Genomic DNA, 19,169 nt, shown 5'->3' with positions numbered 1-19,169 from the left:
CAGAGGAAAAACAAAACTAAATATAGTGTATGAGATAAAAAAAAAACATGTACAATACCAGTGAATAATATCAAATAAATAATAAAACTCCACAAACATTAATGGCCTTTTTTATTTAAATAACATATTAAGCATAGTGTGACGTCACATGGACTGTTGTAAATATCATAAACTAACATCTTAATAAATGTTATTAATGTGAATAAATTAACATTAATATGAATAAACTATATTTTATATTCTGCTACAACATTATCAGCTCCACACCAGCATTAGTCTACTGACTGATTTAGACCTGCTCCTCTAGAACACATGTAGTTAATCCCTTTAATGAGAGAGTGTTACTCACTTCAGTTTCTCCAGTTTACTGAGAGGATTCTTCAGTAAATTACAGAGCTCTTTCAGTCCTGACATGTCTAGTTTATTCTTGTTCAGATCCAGCTCTCTCAATTGTGAGGGGTTTAAATTCAGCGCCGAAACCAGAGCTGCACAGTCTTCAGGTTTAATACTGTCTGATTTATACAGCCTAAAGAGGGCAAATAAAAACAGAGGACATCAGGAATACTGCAGTGTAAAATGACTCAAACATATTCTTAAAATAAAGACTCACAACTCAAGTCTTCTGCTCACTGACCCAAGGCGACCAGAACCATGGGCGTGAGCTGTTATGCTTTGTCTCTGTCCTTGTGCTTTGTCTTGTTCTATTCCTCCCATGTGCTCTGTGTTTATATCAACCATGTGCTTGTGACTCCTCATGTGATCTCTTACCACACCCCCTTCTGTCATGTGACCGTTATAGGTGTTTCTCTTGATCTCTTGTCACCGCCCTCGTTTGTGTCACACGACTGTTCACAGGTGTCTCTCCCTGTGTGTATAAAAGCCCCGTTCCTTTGTCTTGTCTGTCTTATTGGTGTGTCATAGTCCTGATTTGTTTCTTGCTTTTGTTTATTATCTGTGTTGGGTTCTAGGTTCTCCTCTGTCTCTATTTAGTCCTTAGTTCTTTATCTCTGTTTATTCATTCATTTATTTTTCATTCATTATCTGTAACTGCTTATCCAATTCAGGGTCGCCAGAGCCCACCTGGAATCAGGTGGGCAAGGCAGGAATACACCCTGGAGGGGGCGCCAGTCCTTCACAGGGCAACACAGACACACACACATTCACACACTCACACCTACGGACACATTCGAGTCGCCAATCCACCTACCAACGTGTATTTTTGGACTGTGGGAGGAAACCGGAGCACCCGGAGGAAACCCACGCGGACACGGGGAGAACACACTAACTCCTCACAGACAGTCACCCGGAGCAGGAATCGAACCCACAACCTCCAGGTCCCTGGAGCTGTGAGACTGCGACACTACATGCTGCACCACCATGCCGCCCTATCTCTGTTTAGTATTAGTTTATTCTGATTTGTCACTGTGTATGTTATTAAACCCCACCTTCTACCTGCATCTGCCTTCTCCTCCCTTTCGTCCCACACCCCAGCCCTGACACATGACACATTTGACCCATCACTTTTGGATCTGTTTATGTTTTCACAACATTCTCTGTCTAGTGTATGTGTTTAACTATGTACTTACGTGAACTTTTCTAGTCTGTAGTGTGGATCCTGCAGTAGAGCTGAAAGCTGCTTCACTTTAATATCTCCTGATTTTCTTTCACTAAGATCCAACTCCCTCTGTAGTAAGGGGTTACTGCCTAGAATGTGTTCAAGACACCTGCAGGCTTCCTCTGCCTCATATTCCAGCAGTCTATAGTATAGAGAAAAGAACATTAATGGTTGTGTAATTTGCATTTGTATCATCCCTGAGAGTCTGGAATCATATAGATGTCAACACTAACCTGGGTCAGTAAACCGTGATCTTTAGAGTGTATGAGCTAAATGAATGTTAATTTACTACATAAAAGAATACTGTGTAATAAGAGTCATAGCTAATGGAAATTATGTTTAATTTTACATTTCTCACCTCAGTGTTATCGTTTTCCCCTTAAATGTGTCAGTGAGTGCCTTCACTCCTTTGTCTCCAGGATCATTCCCTCTGAGATCCAGTTCTATTAATTGTGATGATGGGTTTAATTTTAGAGCTGAAGCCAGAGCAGTATATCCTCCCTCTGTTACACTGCAGTATGGAACTCTAGAAAAAAAATTGTTGCATTTAATGTAAGGTTATTGTGCTTTATCAGATAAACTAATGTTGGAATGTTGTATATGATGTGTTATGTGTGTCATAAAATTCTGTGTATGTTCATATTGTGCATTTACAATACTTTTTTTCTTAAATCAGGTCTCACCTCAGTGCTCTCAGTTTAAAGTTCTGATTTGTTAGTAGTGAACAAAGCTGCTCTACCCCAGAGTCTCCTACTCTATTGTTACTCAGATCTAGTTCTTCCAAATGTGAAGGGTTTGAGCACAAAACTTTTGAGAGAGCAGCACATCCTCCCTCTCTAATACTGCTGTTCTGCAACCTGTAAATACAAAGTAATACTGAAGTTAAGACTGAGACAAAATATGTATTAATTCATTTCCTGTAACTGCTTCATCCAGTTCAACATTGCAGTGGGTCAGGAGCCTACCCAGAATCATAGGATCAATGCTGGGAATACACCATAGACAAGGCACCACTCGTGCAGTCACACAAACACACCTATGGACACTCTGCACAGCCAATCCACCTACCAACAACTGTTTTTAGACTGGGGGAGGAAAACAGGGCACCTAAAGGAAACCCACACACACATGGGGATGACACACAGTCACCAGAGGTGGCAACTGAACCCTGAAACCCAGGATCCTGGAGATGTGTGTCAGTGTCACTACCTGCAGCACCACTGTGCAGCCCTGGTTTAAATATATTTATATTCATGTGTACATTTTAAACCTAATTTGAATTTGAATGTGGAGATTTCTAACATTGGTTTGTTATCTTCTACCACTGTGTTTACAGGAAAATAAATTTTTCATTTTCTGCAACCACTTTATGCTCTATTGAAGGGGCGTGCAAATGTTTTTCAAAGTGGAGTGAACTGGATCATATCAAAATTCTTAAGGGCCAGGCTCTCTTTCCAAATATATTATTCATAAATAGTTTATATTTATTTATTAAATGGTTTACAAACCGGATTCCAAAAAAGTTAGGACACTAAACAAATTGTGAATAAAAACTGAATGCAATGATGTGGAGATGGCAAATGTCAATATTTTATTCGTAATAGAACATAGATGACAGATCAAAAGTTTAATCTGAGTAAATGTAACATTTTAAATGAAAAATATGTTGATTCAAAATTTCAGTGTCAAGAAATCCCAAAAAAGTCGGGACAAGTAGCAATAAGTGGCTGGAAAAAGAAAATTGAGCATATAACGAACAGCTGGAAGACCAATTAACACTAATTAGGTCAATTGACAACATGATTGGGTATAAAAAGAACTTCTCAGAGTGTCAGTGTCTCTCTGAAGCCAAGATGGTAAGAGGATCACCAATTCCACCATTGTTGTGCAGAAAGATAGTGCAGCAATACCAGAATGGTGTTACCCAGTGTAAAATAGCAAAGACTTAAGTTATCATCATCAACCGTGCATAACATCATCAAAAGATTCAGTGAATCTGGAACAATTGCTGTGCGTAAGGGTCAAGACCGTAAAACTCTACTGGACGCTCGTGATCTCTGGGCCCTTAAACGTCACTGCACCTCAAACAGGAATGCCACTGTCAAGGAAATAACAGAATGGGCTCAGGAATACTTCCAGAAAGCATTGTCAGTGAACACAATCCACCGTGCCATACGCCGTTGCCAGCTGAAACTCTACAGTGCAAAGAGGATGCCATTTCTAAGCAAGCTCCACAAGCTCATACATTTGCACTGGGCCAGGGGTCTTTTAAAATGGAGTGTGGCAAAATGGAAGACTGTTCTGTGGTCAGATGAGTCACGATTTGAAGTTCGTTATGGAAAATTGGGACGACATGTCATCCAGACCAGAGAGGACAAGGATAACCCAAGTTGTTATCAATGCTCCGTTAAGAAGCCTGCATCACTGATGGTATGGGGTTGCATGAGTGCTTGTGGCATGGGCAGCTTGCATGTCTGGAAAGGCACCATTAATGCAGAGAACTATGTTCAGTTTCTAGAACAACATATGCTCCCATCTAGACGTCATCTCTTTCAGGGAAGACCCTGCATTTTTCAACAAGATAATGCCAGACCACATTCTGCAGCAATCACAACATCATGGCTATGTAGGAGAAGGATCCGGGTACTGAAATGGCAGCCTGCAGTCCAGATCTTTCACCTAAAGAGAACATTTGGAGCATCATAAAGAGGAAGGTGCAACAAAGAAGGCCCAAGACGATTGAACAGTTAGAGGCCTGTATTAGACATGAATGGGAGAGCATTCCTATTTCTAAACTTGAGAAACTGGTCTTCTCTGTCCCCAGACGTCTGTTGAGTGTTGTAAGAAGAAGGGGGGATGCCACACAGTGGTAAAAAATGGCCTTGTCCCAACTTTTTGTGGATTCGTTGACGATATGAAATTTTGAAACAACATTTTTCCCTTAAAATGATAAATTCTGAGTTTAAACTTTTGATCTGTAATTTGTGTTCTATTCTGAATAAAATATTAGATGTTGGCACCTCCACATCATTGCATTCAGTTTTTATTTATAATTTGTTTAGTGTCCCAACTTTTTTTGGAATCCGGTTTGTATATTTATTAACTACTGAATTTAATTTTAGAGCATTAATTGCTGCAGGAAACCAAAAGAGTGTAAAATTCAACATTTTACTGAAAATATTTCCCTCTCTGTAAATCACCGGTTTGCACTGTCAACTTTGCTTCTTTTTTTATTTTTATTTAATTTAATTTATTTATTTGCTGCAGCAAATGTTCTGTGAATTACTTTACTGGCCCAGAGAAATGAGTGGTGATTAAGTTTAGCTTAGTTCATTACACAGTGGTGCAATATCTCTGCAGAGAGTGAGGGATAAGGCAGAGGGACTAGAAAAACTAAACTAAATATGGTGTTATGATTGAAAAAAAACATGTACAATACCAGTGAATAATATCAAATAAATAATAAAATTCCACAAACATTAATGGCCTTTTTTTTTTTTATTTAAATAACATATTAAGCATAGTGTGACGTCACATGGACTGTTGTAAATATCACAAACTAACATCTTAATAAATGTTATTAATGTGAATATATTAACATTAATATTGAATATAGTATATTTTATATTCTGCTACAACATTATCAGCTCCATACCAGCATTTGTCTACTGACTGATTTAGACCTGCTCCTCTAGAACACATGTAGTTAATCCCTTTAATGAGAGTGTTACTCACTTCAGTTTCTCCAGTTTACTGAGAGGATTCTTCAGTAAATTACAGAGCTCTTTCAGTCCTGACATGTCTAGTTTATTCTTGTTCAGATCCAGCTCTCTCAGTTGTGAGGGGTTTAAATTCAATGCAGAAACCAGAGCTGCACAGTCTTCAGGTTTAATACTGTCTGATTTATACAGCCTAAAGAGGGCAAATAAAAACAGAGGACATCAGGAATACTGCAGTGTAAAATGACTCACAACTCAAGTCTTCTGCTCACTGACCCAAGGCGGCCAGAACCATGGGGGTGAGCTGTAATGCTTTGTCTCTGTCCTTGTGCTTTGTCTTGTTCTATTCCTCCCATGTGCTCTGTGTTTATATCAGCCATGTGATTGTGATCTCTTGCCACAAGAGTGTTCACAGGTGTCTCTCCTTGTGTGTATAAAAGCCCTGTTCCTTTGTCTTATTAGTCATTTTATGTGTATGTCTTAGTCTTGATGTTTCTTGTTTTGTTCGTAGTTTAGTCTTAGTCCTGTGTTAGTCTTAATAGTTTAGTCTTAGTCCAGTGTTAGTCTTAATAGTTTAGTCTTAGTCCTGTCTCCTGTTAAGACAGAGAATATTGTGAAAACTTAGTGTATGTGTTTAACTATGTACTTACGTGAACTTTTCTAGTCTGTAGTGTGGATCCTGCAGTAGAGCTGAAAGCTGCTTCACTTTAATATCTCGTGTTCGTCTTTCACTGAGATCCAACTCCCTCTGTAGTAAGGGGTTTTTGCCTAGAATGTGTTCAAGACACCTGCAGGCTTCCTCTGCCTCATTTTCCAGCAGTCTATAGTATACAGAAGAGAACATAATGATTGTATAATGTTTGCATAATGTGGAAATGCCTTCCTCTGTTTTAGAACTGTCACCTCTTCATTATCTAACCACAGACAAACTGACATCTATTCTCCATCACAGTACAAGAATGTATGCAGCATCTCTATAGTCCTCCACTTTGTAACATCCCTGAGAGTCTGGAATCATATAGTTGTCAACACTAACCTGGGTCAGTAAACCGTGATCTTTAGCGTGTATGAGCTAAATGAATGTTAATTAATGACATAAAAAATACTGTGTAATAAGGGTCATAGCTTATTGAATTAATGTTAAATTTTTACATTTCTCACCTCAGTTTTTTTTCCGTTTTCCCCTTAAATGTGTCAGTGAGAGCCTTCACTCCTTTGTCTCCAGGATCATTCCCTCTGAGATCCAGTTCTATTAATTGTGATGATGGGTTTAATTTTAGAGCTGAAGCCAGAGCAGTATATCCTCCCTCTGTTACACTGCAGTATCGAAGTCTAGAAAAAAATATTTGTTGCATTTAATGTAAGGTTATTGTTCTTTATCAAATAAAGTTATGTTGGAATGTTGTATATGATGTATCATGTGTGTCATGAAATTCTCTAGAATATGTCCATATTGTGCATTTAAAATACTTTTTCCTAAATCATTTCTCACCTCAATGCTCTTAGTTTAAAGTTCAGATTTGTTAGTAGTGAACAAAGCTGCTCTACCCCAGAGTCTCCTACTCTATTGTTACTCAGATCTAGTTCTTCCAAATGTGAAGGGTTTGAGCACAAAGCCTTTGAGAGAGCAGCACGTCCTCCCTCTGTAATACTGCTGTTCTGTAACCTGTAAATAGAGAGTAATACTGGAGTTAAGATTAAGCCCAAAATATGTATTCATTCATTTCCTGTAACTGCTTCATCCAGTTCAACATTGCAGTGAGTTAGGAGCCGACCCAGAATCATAGGATGAATGGTGGGAATACACCATAGACAAGGCACCACTCGTGCATTCACACAAACACACCTATGGACACTCTGCACATCCAATCCACCTACCAACAACTGTTTTTAGACTGTGGGAGGAAAAGGAGGACCTGGAGGAAACCCACACACACATGGGGATGACACACACAGTCACCAGAGGTAGCAACTGGACCCTGAAACCCAGGATCCTGGAGCTGTGTGTCAGTGTCACTACCTTCAGCACCACTGTGCAGCCCTGGTTTAAAAATATTTATATTCATATGTACATTTTAAACCAAATTTGAATGTGGAGATTTCTAACAGTGGTTTGTTATCCTCTACCACTGTGTTTACAGGAAAATAAATTATTCATTTTCTGCAACCACTGTATGCTCTACTGAAGGGGCGTGCAAATGTTTCTCAAAGTGGAGTGAACTGGATCATATCAAAATTCTTAAGGGCCAGGCTCTCTTTCCAAATATATTATTCATAAATTATTTATAGCAATGTATTCAAAATATGACAAACACCAATTTACAAAACAGTTTATATTTATTAACTACTGAATTTCATTTTAGAGCATTAACTGCTGCAGGAAATCAAAAGAGTGTAAAATCCAATATTTTACTGAAGATACTTCCCTCTCTCTGTAAACCACTGGTTCTCAGTGTCATCTTTGCATTGATTATTTTTTTCTTTTTTGCTGCAGCCATCACCAAATGTTCTGTGAATTACTTTGCTGGCCCAGAGAAATGAATGGTGTTTATGTTTAGCTTAGTTCATTAACACAGTGGTGCGATATCTTATACATTAGCGCACTGCTGCCACCTTCAGGTGAAAGAAGAAAACTGCCAAGTTCCAGCGGGGCCTATAATGATGTAATCTTTATAGTGAAGCCGCTGGCCAATTAAAATCTTACAGCAGGTCGCATTTGGCCCAGGGGCAAGACTTTGGACACCCCTGCTCTACTGGGTCATGGTGGGCCAGAGTGTGTCAAGAATCATTGCGAGCAAGCCACAAACACACCTTGAACATGGTGCCAGTCCATCACAGAGCATCGCATGCTCACACATGTGGACACTTCTGAATAAACAGTCCACCTACCAAAATGCATTTCTGGGCTGTGGAAGGAAACCAGAGCACACAAAGTATACCCATGCAGACACAGGGAAAACAGCTCAGACTCTCCACAATATGAACTGAGGCAGGGTTTGAACCCACAACTTCAGAACCCTGGAGCTGTTTGGCCTGTTGTAGTATTATGCTTTTTAATGTGCCAATATATTTACATCAAAAGGATTTAAGAAATTACAATAGCATAAAATATACTGACAGCATGAATTTCCCAAATGACAAAAACTGCCATATTCCTTTTTAATTTGTATTACACAATACTTTGAATTCAAGTTTGTTAAACTACATACCTGAGTATCTTAGTTCTGCAGTGTGAATCCTCCAGTAGAGCACACAGCTGATTCACTTCTGAGTCTCCTTTTACTTTCCCACTCAGATCCAGCTTAGCCATCAGTAAGGGGTTTTGTTTGAGAGTTTCAGTCAGACGAACACAGAATGTCTCTCCAGCAGAACTTTTTATCAGCCTACAGAGACACGACAAAACACTGACATTTCTACTATTTAACATTGGACAGTTTTAAATATAATTCTCTTCTGAACACTAAACCCTTATGAAAAGTAAAGTCTCACTGGGATAGTACCCTCAGGTGGCTGGGGTCCCTGATTAGTGCATTACGGTAGAAACCAATTCTATTACATTGCAGCTATAGCTTATGTGCTTTTTAAAAGATGGTTTTATAGAGCTCTTTTTCACACTACATCTTTAATTTTCGGGTTATAAACATCTGCTTAAATAAAGGATAAATATACCAATTTTCCATGGAAAATATTCAAGGTTCAAAAATGGATTATAAGACCATTGCTGTAGCTTTGAACATATATTTACAGAATGTGTACCTTACTGAACCAAAACGTACTGGTAACTGATATATTTTACTGACAGCAGTGAAGGAAGGGCATATGTTTTAGCAGATTAATGCACGTTTGTGATTATAACAAAAACATTCTCATTCCTGAAAGCATCAATCACTGCTAGTCACTAATAGTCAGATCTTACTTTGTTTTTCATATTCTTGATGTGTTAAGTTTTTTCTTATTTTCTTAGATTTTTTCAGGGTACGTTCAGAAAAAAATTTGACTAAAATATTACTCTGATCCTTCAGTTTATAACACTGGTACAAAGAAGGAGTATATTTATGGAAGCAAATCTGTCTCACCAGACTATGAACTATTATCATCATCATCATCTTTTCTGCTTTTGAATTTCAGGACTTTGAAATATTACCACCTTTGAATTTGTATCACTGAGTTTTTTTGCACTGAAATTATGCATCTGAATGTTAATGCTTTTAAATTTAAGTCTTCAGATTTCCACCTCTGAATATTTTGTCTCGAAATTATGCATCTGAATATAATTGCTCTGGATTTGAACTTGTGAATTTTCAAAAACATATTTTCACTTTTATTATTCAAGGTTAATAAATTCAGATAAAATAATTCAAGCTCAATAAAATTCAAACAATATATTTCGAAGTTGCTCAAATTCAGTAGACGACATTCTGACACCAAAATACGAGTTTCTTTATTTTCAAAGTGTCTCAAAAATCTGAAAGGCTCATTGAAGGCACAATATAACAGACTATTAATATCCTGAAGATGAAGAAATTTTACTGTGGAAATTATTTTGTAATGGCCCTGTGAACATAGCATGTGATATGAGAGAATATGTGGAAACATGAACTGTGGGGATACAGTCGTGTGAAAATTAGAACACCCCATGAAAGCCTTTATCTTTTTAAACATATTTAAACATATGTACATTTGACTTTCATTTGAACAGCAGTGAGAGATGGAGATTATACAAATAAAACTGGAGAAACTGCTTATAAACATAGGTTGTACAATGTAATTGGCTTTGGCAGAGAGGATTTGGCAAATTTTTCATGGGTGCAACTCACACACTCAGCTCTACTGCTGCTCCCACAAATGTATGTTCCTTACAAATGTGGCACCATTGAAAAGGGAAATTAACAGGCTTTTCAACGGTATAAGATTTATTTCCAAGAAGCATTGCTACAACAAAGTAAAACACAGTAAAATTTCTTCATCTTCCCGATATCAATAGTCTGTTATATTGTGTCTTTAGTGAGCCTTTCAGAGTTTTGAGACACTTTGAAAATAAAGAGATAATATCCGTGGAAGAAGCTAAACGTGTAGTTTTTCCATGGTAAGGAAGTTGTATTCGTATTTCACCATCCAGCGGCGACAGAATGCAACTACTGCACCATTTAAGGTGAAAGAGAAAATCCAACTGAATCGATTGCTCATCCTTGGTGTCCCGGAAGTGTATCTGAATTTTTTCACTCGTATTTTGGTATCTGAATGTCGTCTATCGAATTTGAGCAACTTCGAAATATATTGTTTGAATTTTATTGAGCTTGAATTATTTTATCTGAATTTATTAACCTTGAATAATAAAAGTGAAAATATGTTCTTGAAAATTCACAAGTTCAAATCCAGAGCAATTATATTCAGATGCATAATTGTGAAGCAAAATATTCAGAGGCGGAAATCTGAAGACTTAAATTCAAAAGCAAAAAAAATTCAGATGCATAATTTCAGTGCAAAAAAATTCAGTCCTACAAATTCAAAGGTGGTAATATTTCAAAGTCTGATGAGACAGATTTGCTTCCATAAATATTACATGAAAAGCTACCAAATAGTTGGATTTATGATCTGTTTAGTTCTTTAGAGCGATCAGAGAAACACATCAGAGGTGCTATGTGGGAGCGGTGCTTTTAATTAGTTACACCATGTATCCATATTTTCACACTACCTCAGAGTCTTCAGATGATATGTTGGATCTTTCTGTAAATCAGCGAGAAGTCTGACTCCTGATTCTCCAGGATAGTTTCCTCTGAGATCCAGTTCAGTCATGGGTGATGATGGGTTTGCTTTCAAAGCTGAAGCCAGAGCAGTATATCCTCCTTCTGTTACACTGCAGTTTCGAAGTCTAGAAAAAATATATTTGTTGCATTTAATGTAAGGTTATTGTGCTTTATCAAATAAAGTTATGTTGGAAGTTTGTATATGATGTATCAGTGTCTGTCATGAAATTCTGTTTAATAATTTCATATTGTGCATTTATAATAATTTTTTTAAATCAGTTCTCACCTCAATGTTCTCAGTTTAATGTTCTGATTTGTTAGTAGTGAACAAAGCTGCTCTACCCCAGAGTCTCCTACTCTATTGTTACTCAGATCTAGTTCTTCCAAATGTGAAGGGTTTGAGCACAAAGCTTTTGAGAGAGCAGCACATCCTCCCTCTGTAATACTGCTGTTCTGTAACCTGTAAATACAAAGTAATACTGGAGTTAAGACTAAGACAAAATATGTATTCATTCATTTCCTGTAACTGCTTCATCCAGTTCAACACTGCAGTGGGTCAGGAGCCTACCCAGAATCATAGGATCAATGCTGGGAATACACCATAGACAAGGCACCACTCGTGCAGTCACACAAACACACCTATGGACACTATGCACATCCAATCCACCTACCAACAACTGTTTTTAGACTGGGGGAGGAAAACAGAGCACCTAAAGGAAACCCACACACACATGGGGATGACACACACAGTCACCAGAGGTAGCAACTGGACCCTGAAACCCAGGATCCTGGAGCTGTGTGTCAGAGTCGCTACCTGCAGCACCAGTTGTGCAGTCCTTGTTTAAAAATATTTATATTCATATGTACATTTTAAACCAAATTTGAATGTGGAAATTTCTGACATCGGTGTGTTATCCTCTACCACTGTGTTTACAGGAAAATAAATTGTTCATTCAGTTCTACAACTACTTAATCCTCTACTGCAGGGCTGTCCAAATGTTTCTCAAAGGGGCCGAAATGGATCATATCAAAATTCTTAAGGGCCAGGCTCTCTTTCCAAATATATTATTCATAAATAGTTTATATTTATTTATTAAATGGTTTACAAACCGGATTCCAAAAAAGTTAGGACACTAAACAAATTGTGAATAAAAACTGAATGCAATGATGTGGAGATGGCAAATGTCAATATTTTATTCGTAATAGAACATAGATGACAGATCAAAAGTTTAATCTGAGTAAATGTAACATTTTAAAGGAAAAATATGTTGATTCAAACTTTCACAGTGTCAACAAATCCCAAAAAGTTGGGACAAGTAGCAAGTAGCTGGAAAAAGGAAATTGAGTATATAACATACAGCTGGAAGACCAATTAACACTAATTAGGTCAATTGACAACATGATTGAGTATAAAAAGAGCTTCTCAGAGTGTCAGTGTCTCTCTGAAGCCAAGACGGTAAGAGGAGCACCAATTCCACCATTGTTGTGCAGAAAGATAGTACAGCAATACCAGAATGGTGTTACCCAGCGTAAAATAGCAACGACTTAAGTTATCATCATCAACCGTGCATAACATCATCAAAAGATTTAGAGAATCTGGAACAATTGCTGAGCGTAAGGGTCAAGGCCGTAAAACTCTACTGGATGCTCGTGATTTCCGGGCCCTTAAATGTCACCGCACCTCAAACAGGAATGCCACTGTCAAGAAAATAACAGAATGGGCTCAGGAATACTTCCAGAAAGCATTGTCAGTGAACACAATCCACCGGGCCATCCGCCGTTGCCAGCTGAAACTCTACAGTGCAAAGAGGAAGCCATTTCTAAGCAAGCTCCACAAGTTCAGACGTTTGCACTGGGCCAGGGGTCTTTTAAAATGGAGTGTGGCAAAATGGAAGACTGTTCTGTGGTCAGATGAGTCACGATTTGAAGTTCGTTATGGAACATTGGGACGACATGTCATCCAGACCAGAGAGGACAGGAATAACCCAAGTTGTTATCAACGCTCCGTTCAGAAGCCTGCATCACTGATGGTATGGGGTTGCATGAGTGCTTGTGGCATGGGCAGCTTGCATGTCTGGAAAGGCACCATTAATGCAGAGAACTACGTTCAGTTTCTAGAACAACATATGCTCCCATCTAGACGTCATCTCTTTCAGGGAAGACCCTGCATTTTTCAACAAGATAATGCCAGACCACATTCTGCAGCAATCACAACATCATGGCTATGTAGGAGAAGGATTCCGGTACCGAAATGGCAGCCTGCAGTCCAGATCTTTCACCTGTAGAGAACATTTGGCGCATCATAAAAAGAAAGGTACGACAAAGAAGGCCCAAGACGATTGAACAGTTAGAGGCCTGTATTAGACATGAATGGGAGAGCATTCCTATTTCTCAACTTGAGAAACTGGTCTTCTCTGTCCCCAGACGTCTGTTGAGTGTTGTAAGAAGAAGGGGGGATGCCACACAGTGGTAAAAAATGGCCTTGTCCCAACTTTTTGTGGATTTGTTGACGATATGAAATTTTGAAACGACATTTTTCCCTTAAAATGATAAATTCTGAGTTTAAACTTTTGATCTGTGATTTGTGTTCTATTCTGAATAAAATATTAGATGTTGGCACCTCCACATCATTGCATTCAGTTTTTGATTACAATTTGTTTAGTGTCCCAACTTTTTTGGAATCCGGTTTGTATATTTATTAACTACTGAATTTCATTTTAGAGCATTAACTGCTGCAGGAAACCAAGAGAGTGTAAAATCCAACATTTTATTGAAAATACTTCCCTCTCTGTAAATCACCGGTTTGCACTGTCAACTTTGCTTTTTTTTTTTTTTCTTTATCTTTTATTTAATTTATTTATTTATTTTGCTGCAGCCATCATCAAATGTTCTGTGAATTACTTTACTGGCTCAGAGAAATGAGTGGTGATTAAGTTTAGCTTAGTTCATTACACAGTGGTGCAATATCTCTGCAGAGAGTGAGGGATAAGGCAGAGGGACTAGAAAAACAAAACCAAATACGGTGTTATGATTGAAAAAAAACATGTACAATACCAGTGAATAATATCAAATAAATAATAAAATTCCACAAACATTAATGGCCTTTTTTATTTAAATAACATATTAGGCATAGTGTGACGTCACATGGACTGTTGTAAATATCATAAACTAACATCTTAATAAATGTTATTAATGTGAATAAATTAACATTTATATGAATATACTATATTTTATATTCTGCTACAACATTATCAGCTCCACACCAGCATTAGTCTACTGACTGATTTAGACCTGCTCCTCTAGAACACGTGTAGTTAATCCCTTTAATGAGAGTGTTACTCACTTCAGTTTCTCCAGTTTACTGAGAGGATTCTTCAGTAAATTACAGAGCTCTTTCAGTCCTGACATGTCTAGTTTATTCTTGTTCAGATCCAGCTCTCTCAGTTGTGAGGGGTTTAAATTCAATGCAGAAACCAGAGCTGCACAGTCTTCAGGTTTAATACTGTCTGATTTATACAGCCTAAAGAGGGCAAATAAAAACAGAGGACATCAGGAATACTGCAGTGTAAAATGACTCACAACTCAAGTCTTCTGCTCACTGACCCAAGGCGGCCAGAACCATGGGGGTGAGCTGTAATGCTTTGTCTCTGTCCTTGTGCTTTGTCTTGTTCTATTCCTCCCATGTGCTCTGTGTTTATATCAGCCATGTGATTGTGATCTCTTGCCACACGAGTGTTCACAGGTGTCTCTCCTTGTGTGTATAAAAGCCCTGTTCCTTTGTCTTACTAGTCATTTTATGTGTATGTCTTAGTCTTGATGTTTCTTGTATTGTTCGTAGTTTAGTCTTAGTCCTGTGTTAGTCTTAATAGTTTAGTCTTAGTCCAGTGTTAGTCTTAATAGTTTAGTCTTAGTCCTGTCTCCTGTTAAGACAGAGAATATTGTGAAAACTTAGTGTATGTATTTAACTATGTACTTACGTGAACTTTTCTAGTCTGTAGTGTGGATCCTGCAGTAGAGCTGAAAGCTGCTTCACTTTAATATCTCGTGTTCGTCTTTCACTGAGATCCAGCTCCCTCTGTAGTAAGGGGTTACTGCCTAGAATGCGTTCAAGACACCTGCAGGCTTCCTCTGCCTCATTTTCCAGCAGTCTATAGTATACAGAAGAGAACATAATGATTGTATAATGTTTGCATAATGTGGAAATGCCTTCCTCTGTTTTAGAACTGTCACCTCTTCATTATCTAACCACAGACAAACTGACATCTATTCTCCATCACAGTAAAAGAATGTATGCAGCATTTCTATAGTCCTCCACTTTGTAACATCCCTGAGAGTCTGGATGGAATCATATAGTTGTCAACACTGGGTCAGTAAACCATGATCTTTAGAGTGTATGAGCTACATGAATGTTAATTTATGACATAAAAAATACTATTTAACAAGGGTCATAGCTAATGGAATTAATGTTAAATGTTACATTTCTCACCTCAGTTTTTGTGTTTTCCCCTTAAATGTGTCAGTGAGAGCCTTCACTCCTTTATCTCCAGGATCATTCCCTCTGAGATGCAGTTCTATTAATTGTGATGATGGGTTTAATTTTAGAGCTGAAGCCAGAGCAGTATATCCTCCTCCTGTTACACTGCAGTATCGAAGTCTAGAAAAAAAAAATTGTTGCATTTAATGTAAGCTTATTGTTCTTTATCAAATAAAGTTATGTTGGACTTTTTATATGATGTATCATGTATGTCATGAAATTATCTAGAATATGTCCATATTGTGCATTTAAAATACTTTTTCCTAAATTAGGTCTCACCTCAGTGCTCTCAGTTTACAGTTGTGATTTGTTAGTAGTGAACAAAGCTGCTGTACCCCAGAGTCTCCTACTCTATTGTTACTGAGAAATAGTTCTTCCAAATGTGAAGGGTTTGAGCACAAAGCTTTTGAGAGAGCAGCACATCCTCCCTCTGTAATACTGCTGTTCTGTAACCTGTAAATAGAGAGTAATACTGGAGTTAAGATTAAGCCCAAAATATGTATTAATTCATTTCCTGTAACTGCTTCATCCAGTTCAACATTGCAGTGGGTCAGGAGCCTACCCAGAATCATAGGATCAATGCTGGGAATACACCATAGACAAGGCACCACTCGTGCAGTCACACAATTACACCTATGGACACTCTGCACAGCCAATCCACCTACCAACAACTGTTTTTACACTGGGGGAGGAAAACAGAGCACCTGGAGGAAACCCACACACACATGGGGATGACACACAGTCACCAGAGGTGAAAACTGGACCCTGAAACCCAGGATCCTGGAGCTGTGCGTCAGTGTCACTACCTTCAGCACCACTGTGCAGCCCTTGTTTAAATATATTTATATTCATATGCACATTTTAAACCAAATTTGAATTTGAATGTGGAGATTTCTAACAGTGGTTTGTTATCCTCTACCACTGTGTTTACAGGAAAATAAATTATTCATTTTCTGCAACCACTTTATGCTCTACTGCAGGGGCGTGCAAATGTTTCTCAAAGTGGAGTGAACTGGATCATATCAAAATTCTTAAGTGCCAGGCTCTCTTTCCAAATATTCATTCATTCATTCATTCATTATCTGTAACCCTTATCCAATTCAGGGTCGCGGTGGGTCCAGAGCCTACCTGGAATTATTGGGCGCAAGGCGGGAATACACCCTGGAGGGGGCGCCAGTCCTTCACAGGGAAACACACACACACACACACACACACACACTTTTGAGTCGCCAATCCACCTGCATCGTGTGTTTTTGGACTGTGGGAGGAAACCGGAGCACCCGGAGGAAACCCGCGCGGACACGGGGAGAACACACCAACTCCTCACAGACAGTCACCCGGAGCAGGAATCAAACCCACAATCTCCAGGCCCCTGGAGCTGTGTGACTGTGACACTACCTGCTGCGCCACCGTGCAGCCCCCTTTCCAAATATATTATTCGTAAATTATTTATAGCAATGTATTCAAAATATGACAAACACAAATTTACAAAACAGTTTATATCTATGAACTTCATTTTAGAGCATTAACTGATGCATGAAATCAAAAGAGTGTAAAATCCAACATTTTACTGAAGATACTTCCCTCTCTCTGTAAATCACTGGTTCTCAGTGTTAGCTTTGCATTGATTTTTTTTTTTTTCTTTTTTGCTGCACGGATCACCACATGTCGTTCTGTGAATTACTTTGCTGGCCCAGAGAAATGAATGGTGTTTAAGTTTAGCTTAGTTCATTAACACAGTGGTGCGATATCTTATACATTAGCGCACTGCTGCCACCTTCAGGTGAAAAAAAAACTGCCAAGTGCCAGCGGGGCCTATAATGATGTAATATTTATTGTGAAGCCGCTGGCCAATTAAAATTTTACAGCAGGTCGCATTTGGCCCAGGGGCCAGACTTTGGACACCCCTGCTCTACTGGGTCATGGTGGGCCAGAGTGTGTCAAGAATCACTGTGAGCAAGCCACAAACACACCTTGAACATGGTGCCAGTCCATCACAGAGCATCGCATGCTCACACATGTGGACACTTTTGAATAAACAGTCCACCTACCAAAATGCATTTCTGGGCTGTGGGAGGAAACCAGAGCACCCAAAGTATACCCATGCAGACACGGGGAAAACAGCTCAGACTCTGCACAATATGAACTGAGGCAGGGTTTGAACCTACAACTTCAGAACCCTGGAGCTGTTTGACCTGTTGTAGTGTTATGCTTTTTAATGTGCCAATATATTTACATCAAAAGGATTTAAGAAATTACAATAGCATAATTGTTAATATACTGTATTGGCATAACAATAGCATGATAGTTAATATACTGACAGCATGAATTTCCCAAATGACAAAAAACTGCCATATTCCTTCTTAATTTGTATTACACAGTACTTTAAATTCAAGTTTGTTAAGCTACATACCTGAGTATCTTAGTTCTGCAGTGTGAATCCTCCAGTAGAGCACACAGCTGATTCACTTCTGAGTCTCCTTTTACTTTCCCACTCAGATCCAGCTTAGTCATCAGTAAGGGGTTTTGATTGAGAGTTTCAGTCAGACGAACACAGAATGTCTCTCCAGCAGAACTTTTTATCAGCCTACAGAGACACGACAAAACACTGACATTTCTACTATTTAACACTGGACAGTTTTAAATATAATTCTCTTCTGAACACTAAACCCTTATGAAAAGTAAAGTCTCACTGAGATAGTACCCTCAGGTGGCTGGGGTCCCTGATTAGTGCATTACAGTAGAAAACAATTGTATTACATTGCAGCTATAGCTTATGTGCTTTTTAAAAGATGGTTTTATAGAGCTCTTTTTCACACCACGTCTTTAATTTTCGGGTTATAAACATCTGCTTAAATAAAGGATAAATATACCACTTTTCCATGGAAAATATTCAAGGTTCAAAAATGGATTATAAGACCATTGTTGTAGCTTTGAACATATATTTACAGAATGTGTACCTTACTGAACCAAAACTTACTGGTAACTGATATATTTTACTGACAGCAGTGAAGGAAGGGCATATGTTTTAGCAGATTAATGCACGTTTGTGATTATAACAAAAACATTCTCATTCCTGAAAGCGTCTATCACTGCTAGTTACTAATAGTCAGAGTTTACTTTGTTTTTCATATTCTTGATATGTTAAGTTTTTTCTTATTTTCTTAGATTTTTTCAGGGTAAGTTCAGAAAAATTTGACTAAAAAATTACTCTGATCCTTCAGTTTATATCACTGGTACAAAGAAGGAGTATATTTATGGAAGCAAATCTGTCTCATCAGACTATGAAATATTATCATCATCATCATCTTTTCTGCTTTTGAATTTCAGGACTTTGAAATATTACCACCTTTGAATTTGTATCACTGAGTTTTTTTGCACTGAAATTATGCATCTGAATGTTAATGCTTTTAAATTTAAGTCTTCAGATTTCCACCTCTGAATATTTTGTCTCGAAATTATGCATCTGAATATAATTGCTCTGGATTTGAACTTGTGAATTTTCAAGAACACATTTTCACTTTTATTATTCAAGGTTAATAAATTCAGATAAA

General features: G+C 38.1%; 1 protein-coding gene across 1 annotated transcript in view; it reads right to left on the bottom strand.

Annotated features, from left to right (window-relative positions):
* Positions 1–19,169, bottom strand: part of LOC136668111 (protein NLRC5-like) — an 83,871-nt gene that overhangs the window by 5,336 nt on the left and 59,366 nt on the right. Inside the window, 12 exon segments of the mRNA XM_066645381.1 lie at positions 350–526; positions 1,587–1,757; positions 1,974–2,141; positions 2,299–2,472; positions 5,351–5,527; positions 5,985–6,155; positions 6,496–6,666; positions 6,827–7,000; positions 8,544–8,717; positions 11,030–11,206; positions 11,368–11,541; positions 18,029–18,202. Of these exon segments, the coding sequence (XP_066501478.1) occupies positions 350–526; positions 1,587–1,757; positions 1,974–2,141; positions 2,299–2,472; positions 5,351–5,527; positions 5,985–6,155; positions 6,496–6,666; positions 6,827–7,000; positions 8,544–8,717; positions 11,030–11,206; positions 11,368–11,541; positions 18,029–18,202 (2,082 nt within the window).

Source organism: Hoplias malabaricus, chromosome 15 (genome assembly GCF_029633855.1).
Source record: "Hoplias malabaricus isolate fHopMal1 chromosome 15, fHopMal1.hap1, whole genome shotgun sequence".
NCBI lineage: Eukaryota > Metazoa > Chordata > Actinopteri > Characiformes > Erythrinidae > Hoplias > Hoplias malabaricus.
This window is presented reverse-complemented; position numbering and strand designations above follow the sequence as displayed.